At 42.2% G+C, this 12,615-nt stretch overlaps 1 protein-coding gene across 1 annotated transcript in view; it reads left to right on the top strand.

Moving 5' to 3' along the window:
* LOC119654295 (trichohyalin) overlaps nt 1–12,615 on the top strand; it is a 214,869-nt gene that overhangs the window by 101,456 nt on the left and 100,798 nt on the right. The window contains exon 3 of the mRNA XM_038059600.1: nt 10,317–10,674. Coding sequence (XP_037915528.1) covers nt 10,578–10,674 — 97 coding nt within the window. The 5' untranslated portion in view covers nt 10,317–10,577. The remainder of the gene's footprint in view (nt 1–10,316; nt 10,675–12,615) is intronic.

Genomic DNA, 12,615 nt, shown 5'->3' with positions numbered 1-12,615 from the left:
AGTTGGGGGCAGGCCATATGCCACTGACAGTGACAGTGGTGTATCACCAGAGTCGGCCTACAAAATTTATTTGAAATCGCGTGTGTGTTATTTTTCTATCAACTCCTGAGTGTCAAGTTTACCATAAAGATCTTTGTAATGGACCGCTCGGGTACCAAAGATTGTTGTCACCCACTGCCACTTTTTCAGCGTTTTACCGTGATGCAACTAGTAGAAGTGGACAGGTTCTAGGTCGATGAGTCCCTTACCAGGTTTGCCTGATCCTCGGGGTCAGGGTTTCATAGATAGTTTAGTAGTTCTTCCCTTTTCCCACGAACTCATCATCATCATCATCATCAACGGCGCAACAACCGGTATCCGGTCTAGGCCTGCCTTAATAAGGATCTTCAGACATCGCGGTTTTGCGCCGACGTCCACCAATTCGATATCCCTAAAAGTTGCCTGGCGTCCTGACCTATGCCATCGCTCCATCTTAGGCAGGGTCTGCCTCGTCTTCTTTTTCTACCATAGATATTTCCCTTATAGACTTTGCGGGTGGGATCATCCTCATCCATACGGATTAAGTGACCCGCCCACCGTAACCTATTGAGCCGGATTTTATCCACAACCGGATGGTCATGGTATCGCTCATAGATTTCGTCGTTATGTAGGCTACGGAATCATCCATCCTCATATAGGGGGCGAAAAATTCTTCGGACGATTGTTCTCTCCCTCCCTTCTTTCCCACGAACTCACCACCACTTAATGCTAAGCTTACCAGTGTGTCCCTCACGTTGTTTTATCGGCGCCTTGATACGGTGATGACGATTTTTACTAATTTTGTCTGAGAAATTCTCCCTTGGCCATGTAAAGTTTTACCCTGGCATGCTGTCATAGGTCGCCTTGAAATTGACGAAAAGGTGGCGTAATGGCAGGCACCAGTTTTCTCATCGACTGCCGCGAAGGAAATATTTTACTTGTTGCTGATTTCTCTGGAGTGTGGTTTCTCTGTTATGTGCTGAAGATATTTTATATGTATAAGGCTAGTGAGGTTCCTCGGTAATTACTTTTTTATGAATTGGACAGATAATGGTTTGTTATCAATTATTGGACAATACTTCCTGTCCCAATCGCTGAGCACAGGTTAATGAACTCCTTTGTGTAGTTACCCACCTGCAATTTCATCAATTTCAGACGACTTATGGTTTTTATACCAATGAATTGTACAGAGCCTCGGCATATGAAGGCGAAAAATGTCGTGTCCCGTGTCGAAGAAATCTCACAGGAATTTGAAGTTTTGATAAAATCTGCCGGGGTCGCATTCTGTTACCGATACTTTGTTTTCTCATCAATGGTGGCTTCCTTCACGCTGATCTAGCTGGAGAATGCAGACAGAGAGGTTTCATGGCCAATGTCATATTTCTTCAAACAACTTGACTACGCCGAAGACTGCATGCTCTTACACCGAATCATGGACATTGACGAAATAACTCTCGAAAGAAGCCAATTGAAGCCTAAATTCAGTACTTCTTCTGCGTATGGGCCCGTAACCCGTAGATTTCTTATCTGAAAGCTCAAGGAGAAAGCCAAGGATTGGGTTGTGCTGAAGGTGTTCTGGATTAAGCAAATTCAGATGCGTCTGATTTAGTAGCTGCCATTTTTCTTAAAAAGAACTCGTTATTCATTTCTTTCTGAAAGAAAGAAATGATGGACGACTATTGTGGGAGTAGTTAAAGAGGCAGTAGGCTAATCCTCTGCTGTTCATTTTGTTTAGCATGCAGAGTTCCGTGCTATTTTGAGGGTCTTTGGGTTAACCCAATCGTCGTTAGTAACATCTGTCTGGTGATAACTGATTTTTCCGAAACGTCAGGGATTTCCCTAAGTTTGTAACCGTAATGTTTCAAACTTTTACGACAAATACTTAGACATTAAGTCTTTGGCAAAAATGTTTTGAGGATGACTATAGTATGTGAATTTAGCTAGAGTCACGAGAAGGGCAGAGCTTCATGCAAACAATGGAACCGATATCTTTTTTATTTCCAATCTCAGCATTTCACGGTTTTCTTAAAATTGATGAATTTATGATCCACCCATCCATCGTAAAGTAAACTCGAACTCTTTTCCGGAGCTTGGGTTCTACAGAGGCGTGCAATCTTTCGTTGACGAAGTGTCCCTGAAGAGTATGCGCCATGTTTAACTTTCGGAATTTTGCTGGGCCTAATCAACTTAGATAGTTATTTTCGCCATCTACAACCATCATTGTCATTACGGTCAAAATGGTGGAAGCTATGAGTTGACGAACTCATCATTTCGTCAATGTTTCTTCTTTTCTGTCTCATACATGTTTAGATTATTCTGATAGTTTCTGGCTGTTTTATATTTTACTGGCAATTGTTCAGTACACGAATAATTTTCTGAACGTGGATTTTTTTCAAATATAAATGCTTAAATGTTTGATTGCAATATGCACATTAAATGTACCCCGAATATAACAAACCCATCCTTCTTTGCACTTCGCGTTCGCTTCATAATAATAATGTCGGTGTCATAGAAGAATAACCCCATATGTTTCCGCATATTTGCAGTGCAAAGCTACCTATTTTTAGGAAGAGTAAATTGAATTATGCCTAAGATATTCAAATCGTTCAAAATTCCCTCCTTTTCAAAACAGAAATACTTGCATACATATGTTAGCTTCCAACGAAATACAATGTTTGATATTTACAATATTTGACCGGAACTTGAAGTGTAAAATGCCATGAAAACTTGTTTGCCGATTAAATAAAATTAGATGGAAGAAGCCTTGCTTAATGATGATGCAAATTTTAATTTGGACCGAACGACAACTGTATCGCATGAGAGAAGGTCAACATTGGCAATGATACAAAATAAATGTTTATCCACTGTTGACTGTCAACACATGTAACTTTTGTAAACATATTATATCCGCTACAAATTACTTTAAATTTTACCGACAAAATGGACAATTCGAGAAATAATAGGGAATTAGCAACGTTCAATGTTGGAAAATACGAAATGGAATTAGGTTTCAATGACTTATTAAATTTTAATTATTTAAGAAGGTTGCCTAGTAGATTCCCAAGTGTATATTTCTATAACTAGCAATTGAGTTTGAATCCTTCCACTTACATTCTCTATTCTGCATATAATCATGATTATGATACATACGACCGAAACCGGAAGAAACAAGTCGGGAGACCGAAAGCTGGACGCTTCAGGTATGAAGGATTTTGTGTATTTATCTTATAAAGACATTTGAGTGTGCATTTGTCCCATTTGATGCAGATAATATACGCATATATTAGGTGAGTATATCCACTTTCGGGTGAAATTGACATTCAAAATTTTTAATTTCCAAAGAAGTGATAACTTTAACCTATTATAACTTTGTTAATAATAGTGCGATTTCCACCAAACTTGGTAGGGTGTAGTGTCCGGATAGCTGAATGGTTAGAGCACAAAGCTATCGTACGGAAGGTCACGGTTCAAATCTCACTGGTGGCAGTGGGATTTGTATCGTGATTTGACTTCGGATACTAGTCGGCTCAGCTGTGTATGAGTACCTGAGTCAAATCAGGGTAATAGTCTCGGGCGAGCGCAATGCTGACCACATTGCCTCCTAGTGTACCGTTACGGTCTTGAATGAAGTGCTCTAACACACTTCAAGGCCCTGATCCAATATGGATTGCTGCGCCAACGATTATTATTATTATTATTGGTAGGGTTAAGCTCTATATTGCTGCTACATTTCGTGGTGCTAGTATAGCACCATATAGTGGCAGTCTCTTGATTTTTCTCTGAGAATGGCCCCGTGAAATAAATGACCACTTTTGATCCCTCGAGTTGCCCGCCTTTCCAACAAATGGAAAAACTAAGACCAGCTTCGAAAAGTACTAATCGAGACCCGTAATTTGATACCTCACATGACTATATTTAGTGATAAAAAATTTACACCTTCCGTGAGCGTTCACATTTTGGTGTCAATCGCTGCTACAGCCTCCGAGAAAAATGCGTGTGACGGGCAAACAGACAGACGCACAGTGTGGAGTGGCCAGATCTCCCATCAGGCGCGGCTCCAGGTGGCGGATAGGGGCACACCTATTAATGTGTAAATATGTGTTCATGTACTTTCTTTTCTGATTGTGCATGGGCTAGTGTTTGCTCATCTCTGGTGCGTGGAACAAAATGGCTATGGGAAGGACACCCAGAAAATGAATCCAACATGGACGAATTGAGAAGGAGTAAAGTTACGGTGCAGGGGCGCGAATTCCCAGTACAGGCGGCTTCTGGGAGTGAGCAAGCGGCCTCCCGGCCGTCGATATCGCTCGACCGCAGTGCCTCGGTGGTGGACAACTTGGCCAACTTGGCATCTAATACTACAAGTGTTTTAGATTTGGAGAAGGCGGTGTTCAAACGAAGCACAACCCTGCCAAGAACACCAATTGCAAAGGCAAAAAACAAAAGGATATAGCTGGCCGAAAAAGGCGATTTCGACAACCATTGGATTTGATCAAGAGGTACTCCAGCAGCAGCAAATCCATTCAGGAGAAGCTCATCAATTTTACGATCTCCTCCAATACCGGCAAAATAGGAAGCTCATGGGAGCTTAGCAACTGGACAAGGTGAAGGAGTCAGTAAAAGGAGTAATCTAGCCAAGACTCATCGAGAACAGAGCCCTGACCCAGAAGAACTACCTTTTATGCAGCTTGGGACTAAAATAGTTGAACTGTCCGAATTCATCAAGGACAAGCACAACGTGATCCAAGCCATTAAGAACATACTGAGAGTCATTAGGCTGCTTTACAATAGGTCGCAGGAAGAAGTAAGAAAGCATAAAGAAAAGCCGGACATCCCAGCTCAACAGTGTCATAGGCGACCCAAGGACATCGACCTTCGATCAAATAAGAGAGTACGAGACAAAGAGGGCAAATATTTTTTTTGAGAATTGTGGGCTCCTAAGTCCGCATCAACTTACTTCCTCTTGGGTGATTGACGAGCTGCATTGATGGCGTTGGAGAGTCCTTTGATCATTTAAAAAATCGTTCAGGAATGTAGAAATTGATTGAACTCCGTTCCTTGATTCTATACGGTGGAACTACTCTGGGTACTCGGTCATTGTGGTGTAAAAGGAAATAAGTTTCGGATGCTTTAGCAAAAGAGGGTTCAATCTCTCCCATGTTTGGACTGGATTCAATAATTGGGGTGTCAATAATATTGGCTAATAGGAACAAACTTTCTTTAATGGTAGGTGGCAGAGCCTTAATGCTGCTAGGAACACCAAATTCTTCTTGTCAGAACCAAGTAGACATTCTACAAAATTTATCCTACCGAACATCCGGACGACTTGCTGAAGTATTGTGGGTATCCTGACTGGCCATACTTCACTAGCTGGGCATATGTTCACAATAGGGAATTTTCAAGATGATACTTGCCCATCCTGTAATTAGGAAGCTGGATCCATGGTACATCTATGTGAGTGCCTCGCTGTGAACGCATCAGACATTAGATTACTAGTGCTGACATGCTCCAGTTGCAGAGGGTAGTATCACATCCCCTAACGGAAATCGTCGGATACATAAGCAAAACCCCGATATTCCTTTGGACACGGGAATCGAGTACAATAGACCGCTGGGCTCGGAGGCTTTGTCTCTCTTCAACCTCACATACACGAATATGTCCGATCCTTTTCGAAGTTTTGAATGCAGTAGATCTGTAGAAGGATCGCTCATAGTCCATCGTGTGGATTCGAATATATCTAGCTTAGAATAATTACCGTAGAAAAGATGAACCACGAATTATTACAAACAGATTTGAACTATAGGCTTTATTTTTGGTTGTAAAGGTGTTTTATTGAAAATAAGATTGGGAGTACATAATTAGATATTTGGTACATAATATCCCAATAAATTTTTATGGTCGTATATATATAATCGCCTGACAGTCTTTACCATAACTTGCAGTTCAGTAATGATATATATGTGACGGTATCAGATTTAGTTCTTAGGGTCATACTCCTATTTTGTATCATCAAGTTTTCAGAGCAGAACTGGAAAGAGCTAGGACACGATGAACATGATTCGCATCCTACAAATCAATATGCACCGAAGCGCAATCGCTCACGAGTTGCTAGTGCAGTTCGCTGTGGAGACCAAAGCTGATTTAGTACTCATCAGTGAGCAGTACCAAAACAAGGGCCCAGTTTCATGGCACCCAGACATATCAGGTATGGTTGCCATATGGGTTCGAGACGGCACACTCCTTAGGATTCTTGTCCAAGGCCGAGCGACACCTTTATCTGGATTCGGTGTTCAGGGATAACGTTTTCTAGTGTCTATCTTACGCCGAATGAGACGATGCCGGACTTTCGTCGGAGGCTTGATGCTTTGGAGGACGGTATCATAAGCACGGATGGGCGGATCCTGGTCGGGGGTGACTTCAACGCTATGGCACTTAAATGGGGCATGCCTCACACAGATTCCAGAGGGAAACGAATTCTGGAAATGGCGGCGAGAACAGGACTGGTAGTTCTAAACACCGGATCCACCTCAACGTTCCGATTCCCGGGCTGTGAGGGAAAAATTCCAGACGTAACCTTCGCGTCGGAATCACTGGTGTCGCTCGTGGACGGGTGGCGAGTTCTGGAAGACTTCTCGGCAACTGACCACCAATACATTGCTTTCGAAGTGGTGGACACAAACTCTCGGTGTGCGCCACCCCGGCGATCTTTTTGTGCATGGAACGTCGCGAAAGTGAACACCGGGAAGTTTGTCAAAACTCTGGGAACAGGTGGGGCCACGCTGGAGGGTACTCCTGGGGCGCCGCAGCTGGCACTGTCGTAAATTCAGCTATGAACCTGATAACGACGGTCTGCGGAGCCTCCATGCCCAGGAAGATATCGAGGCGCGGCAAACCTTCCATGTATTGGTGGACAGTGGAAATCACAGAGATCCGGAAGGAGTGTCACAGGCTCCGCTGCTTAACACAACGTCTAGGCGACCGGGAGGAGGCAAGTACCATAATGATGGAGTACAAATCAGCCAAAAGGAGACTCCGCAGCGCGATAAACAAGAGCAAAGCTCGTTGCTGGCAAGATCTGGTCGACGGCGTGAATGGGGATCCGTGGGGACTCGGTTACAAACTGATAACCCGAAAAATCGAGGCTTTGCGGAAACTTTGTTCACTTAAGGCCGAGCAGATGGACCGCATTGTAATGGCACTATTCCCTGCGCACCCCGAATGGGATGGTGACATTGGCGCGGAGAGCGCAGAGGACATTCCACTTTTCTTTATAAAAGAGTTGGAACAGTCCTCTCTATGAAAAACAAGAAGGCGCCCGGACCCGATGGTATTCCAGCAGAGGTATACAAACTGGTATTCCAACACCGGCCAGACCTACTGCTCGGCACATTCAACGCTTGCCTGAAAGAGGGCATTTTCCCTGCTCGTTGGAAGGTTGCGAGGCTTACGCTGATCCATAAAGAGAAAGGCGACCCTGAATTGCCGCCTTCATACCGCCCACTATGTATGCTTGACACTGCTGGGAAAGTGCTCGAAAAGCTCATCAGAAGTAGACTCGCTGAAGCGATACGCGCTGTCGGAGATTTATCTCCCCGGCAGTTTGGTTTTAGAACTATCTGTTACGGATATTGAGGGACTATCTGAGGAACCGCTGCCTGCTCTATGAAACACTACAGGGTCAAAAGGGGATGGAGGTCACGTCGGGGGTAGCACAGGGATCCATCCTAGGGCCGGAACGCTACCTATGACAGTCTACTTAAATTCGATATGCCGGAAGAGTCGCGCCTGGTCGGCTATGCAGATGATGTCGCAGCGCTTGTTGCTGGACGCACTGTCGATCAGGCGCAAAGCAGACTCGGCATATTGATGCAACGGGTAAACGGATGGATGACTACTCATGGTTTCAACCTTGCACTGGAAGAAATCGAAGTAGTCATCCTGGCTAAAAAGAGAATTCCGACCCTGCGTCCCATATCGTTCGGCGAGTCGATAATCGAGTCAGTCAGACTGCGCGGCTCATCGGCAACTTAGGTGCGTCGCTGAATCGGAAGCATGGTGAGATTGACTATTTCCTTACCCAATTTTTAAGTGGGCATGGAAGTTTCCAGTCTTACCTGCACAAGATTGGAAAGGCGCATTCTCCGGACTGTTGTGTTTTGCAATGGAGTTGTGGACGACGCCCACCACACTTTTTTTTCTTGTGGAAGGTAGGATCCAGACAACATTGTCGAAGAGATGCTGAGGACTGCTGACAGGTGGAGCCGTGTTGCCTATTATGTTCGGCAGGGGGTTCCTTGAACTGACAGTTCCCTTCCTCCTCTACCCTCCCGTTGGTGAAAGGAATTCCCTGATCTGAAGACTCCGCAAGGCGGGAGAGTTCGGGGACTAGCCCAAAGTAATATGACAAACGGTTCTAGGCTAGCTCTCTGACGTTGGGGAGATGTTTAGTTGGTAGTCCGACGACGTACCGAATCGGGAATCCAACACTGTGTGCGTAAACGCATTCACCTACCCTACCCGAAAAAAAAAAACAAAAAACATCAAGTTTTTGACTCTTATCTGTTAGTGTATTGTGCTGGTCGGTGTATGATCGGTTAATATTTTACGAATGGAAGTTAATTTATAGATAGTTAGCTCCAATATCCAAAAAATGCGCTCAGCGACCCCTTTAAATTTAAATGTGGATCATATCAATATATAATGAAGAAGATTTTCAAAGCGAAATTTTTTTCATAGCTCTCATGAAGATATCGCAAATCTAGAAAATCATGTTGATCTATAAAATTCATACGGTACAGATGAACGCAGAAGTCTTAATGGAATCAGCTTTGATCGCAAACGGCGATCTAATGGATACAAAAAATATATGTCATGAAATCAGAATGGAAACCTGTTCTGAAAACAGGATATTATATAACCATCAAAGTGCGCATCAAAACAGTCGACTTGGGGAGGCAGTCTGGGTTCCATCTTAATGTCCCCCGAATGGGCAATAGTGTGCACAAGAAACATCATTAAGCCACTGAACAGCCCTAGCGATAGTGAAAACAAGAGCAGCAAATCGTGGTTGAGTTGTTCCGAATAAAATTTCAGATCACGGCAACCACACTACTAATCCACTGCCATTATCGCCGCTGAAGAGCCCTAACAGAAAAAATATGCTCGTAAAGAAATGTGATGTTGCCATCTTCGGACTGCAATTGAGAAAATTGCCAGACACTAATGGCTAATGATGATATTCACAATACCTTTGCTAGCCAGGCTACGCGGAGCTTGAGTTCTTGGAGTTGAGGAGGCATCTTCATCTGGCTCCATTCAATAGTCCAGTGATTTATTGTACAGTGAACGTCAAGGCTATAGAAGGCAACAATTGCTATGCATTTTCCGAATACCACGAACAAATCCAACACAACTCGAGAATTTGCATTTTGCCATAATTATGATGTCGTAATTTCAATTTTTATCCACCGCCTACGAGGGAAGATGGCGCTATGGAGGTGAGGCAGAACTTGTTTTCGAGAAGGCTTAAAGACGAAAACAAGCTGTTTTGTGAATTTGCGTATTCAGGTAAATAAAATTTATTGGTAAATATTTGTTATAAATTATTGGGAAGAAATGGAAGTCTTTCATCGGAGGTCAATACGTGAGAATCGGTTTTGTTCTTGTATATATGTATTACAGCTGCGTATATTGAAAGTGTAAATATTTGTAAAAACGTAAAATTCAAATGTATATGGTTTTACTTCCTTAATTTTGTAAATAATATTCACTCTACAGATTTTGCACAAAAATATGGAATCTTTTAGCTTATATGGGTATGACAATCTAATAAACAATTATCGGAAGTTGTAGGGATAACATATGCTGCCTTGTGAACTTGGAAGATTAGCTGAATATCCAAATCTTCTAGGCAGGATTCTTTATGATTGGAAAGTTTGAATTATAGGAATTATTCGTTGAGCTTAAAAGAGGAGATCACCTGTACAAACTTGCAAAACGATAATAACTTAACTCTCTACTGACATCTAACAATCTTCAACTAAACAGCATGATCAATCGGAGTCGAGGATACAAAGTACATATCGGAACCAAATTGGATCTAATCTCTAACTTCAAAATTTTAATCACTTCACGGGCTTTCTTCTGCTCTGATCGTCCACTGTACAGCCGTATCATACTCGAGTGACTAAACCACTTTAACTCCAAAATAACAACGCCTAAAACAACTAGAGAACTCAACTCGAACGAGACTTTTGGAGTTTAATTAAAACAAGATTATTATGTTTCTCTTATTACAGATACACACAAATTCCATGTAAAAGAGTCTCAAAAAGGAAGCATAAAATGAACGGAGTTAAAGTATCTTGTAAACGGCAAAGCTTCCTGCTAGTATGATACAAATTTGACGAAAAAGATTAACGGACAAACTGACTACGTAGATAGAAAAGTAAAAGATACGCAAGCGAACGGAAGATCTATTCCAACGAAGACCCTGTAAAAGGGAGCGAAAACGAAAGTCAAACGATATCTACGTTTGTCCTTTGGCAAATCTGTGAAATATGGAAGTAGGAGTTCAACAATCTGATCCAATTCAGAGAATTCAAGCAAATGGACCTCGTGTTTCGTTTAATAGAGATGTCCACGTCAAAAGAATCGGTTAGTTCCAGCTTGCACTTACCTTTACTAATATTACTGATAAGGTATCAACTAGGAATTATGAAATAACCGAACTTTGTAGCTTAGACCTTAGCCAATAAGTGACTTAAACACTTTAGCACATCTATTTCGAACCAATGATCGGCCTTTCAGTTTGAAAATGTAAATGTGTTCGATTTCATACATCGCTTATGACTTCCTTGGCGATCGTACTCTATAAAGTTTTGGATTTTTTTTGCCTATTAGAATCTCTAGCATATTTATCTTGCAGAACACCCTATTGAAATCAGTTTGTTGCCCAGCAAATATACTTTATTCGCAAATGGCACCCAACAGCATGAAATTCGGTAGTCAAGCTTTTTTTTTATGGCGAAACGTATGCATTTTTGGACCTTTCTCCTATCTACATACTCGTATAAGCTTTTTTAACAGATGAAAACCTCACCAAGCAAGTACTTGCTTGGGAGAGGCTTGGCTCCCCTATTTCATTCATTCACGTTTCACCACTTCGCATTTGTAGGGAAAACCCCCTGAACTCGCCCCACCACCTTGTTTCCGGTCTGCTGTTGAACTGCTTGCTCCTTAAGATCTCTTTCTAAATCAGTAACTTATTGCCAACAGTGAAGTGGAAATTTCCCCAACAGCCAGTACATCTGTTTATCTGTATTATTCCTTCTTTTTTGAGATGTGTCTTCTCCAGCTGAGCTTCGTATCGAGTGCCATACCTAAATATTTAATGTTACTCACCTCTCGTTTTACCTTTATAGAGTTAGTGTTAGAGACAGTGTTGGGAGTAAACTCCCGGATTACATAAGATTTTTTTATCTTATTAAATTCTTCTGGCAGATACCAGATACCTTGATGCCCCATCAGATCGAGCGCCTAATTCATAACGAAAACAAGTCGGGAAACCGGTAGCTACAGGTATGAAAGGTTTTGTGTTTCCCTATGTGAGGAACTTTGAGTGCATGGTAGTTATTCTTGTATAATCATCATCATCAACGGCGCAACAACCGGTATTCCGTTAAAGCCTACCTTAGTAAGAAACTCCAGATATTCCGGTTTTGCGCCGAGGTTCACCAATTCGATATCCCTAAAAGCTGCCATTGAAGTTCTCCATGCTTAGCCCTTGTGAGAGGGCTTTGTAGTCGTCTACGATTACAGTGTGTGCTTCCGATGCATCTTTGTTTTACTCCTAAATCATGGCTGTCAATAGTAAGTGCTTAACTTTTAAGTGCTAATGATATCAATCAATTTCGTTATCGGTTTTCACAGCACTTTGGCTAATAATTTCAGGTAAGGATTCTGCCTTTTATTCTTAGAAATTCTTCTTGTTTACAAGATCCACTCTTCTTTAGCCAGTTGTTCTTCTTGTGTGGTATACTGTTCGCTCATCTATACTGAAGTGCCTGCACTTCGCTGGGAATGAACCCATATGAGATTTTCTCTTGAGAATTTAGCTGAAGTTCTTTAGTTTAAAAATTAAGGTAAACGTAAGTTTTTTGAGCCTGTTGAGCTTGACTCGAATTTTCTCGTTTACCTTTTCCTGGCGTGTTTGCGCTACATTACTAATTGATTTGATGGGTTTAGGTTCCCATTTCTTTGTTCTTGGTGTAATGTTTTCTGTACTTGGGCTAATGTTGGGGCTGGTTTTAATCTTGTAATCCTTAAACTACTACAAAAAGTGTCGATCAAATGCAATTAAAGGTCCTGCCCGGAATCAAAAGCGACCTGCAGAGAGGGTGGATTTTCCAGTATAACTGGTGTGCCACCTGGGGTATTTTGTCCATTGTTTTATTCCATTGCATATGGGTGGGTGGAATTTATACGTCTTGCCATATTCAGCGGTCTTCATATTAGAATTAGCGCTGGTTTTCTACTGTTTATCCAGGGTTACCACTGGGAGATGTGATTCGACGTTATTTAGGTTTGGATGAAGGT

The sequence above is a fragment of the Hermetia illucens genome, chromosome 4 (genome assembly GCF_905115235.1).
Source record: "Hermetia illucens chromosome 4, iHerIll2.2.curated.20191125, whole genome shotgun sequence".
Taxonomy (NCBI): domain Eukaryota; kingdom Metazoa; phylum Arthropoda; class Insecta; order Diptera; family Stratiomyidae; genus Hermetia; species Hermetia illucens.
This window is presented reverse-complemented; position numbering and strand designations above follow the sequence as displayed.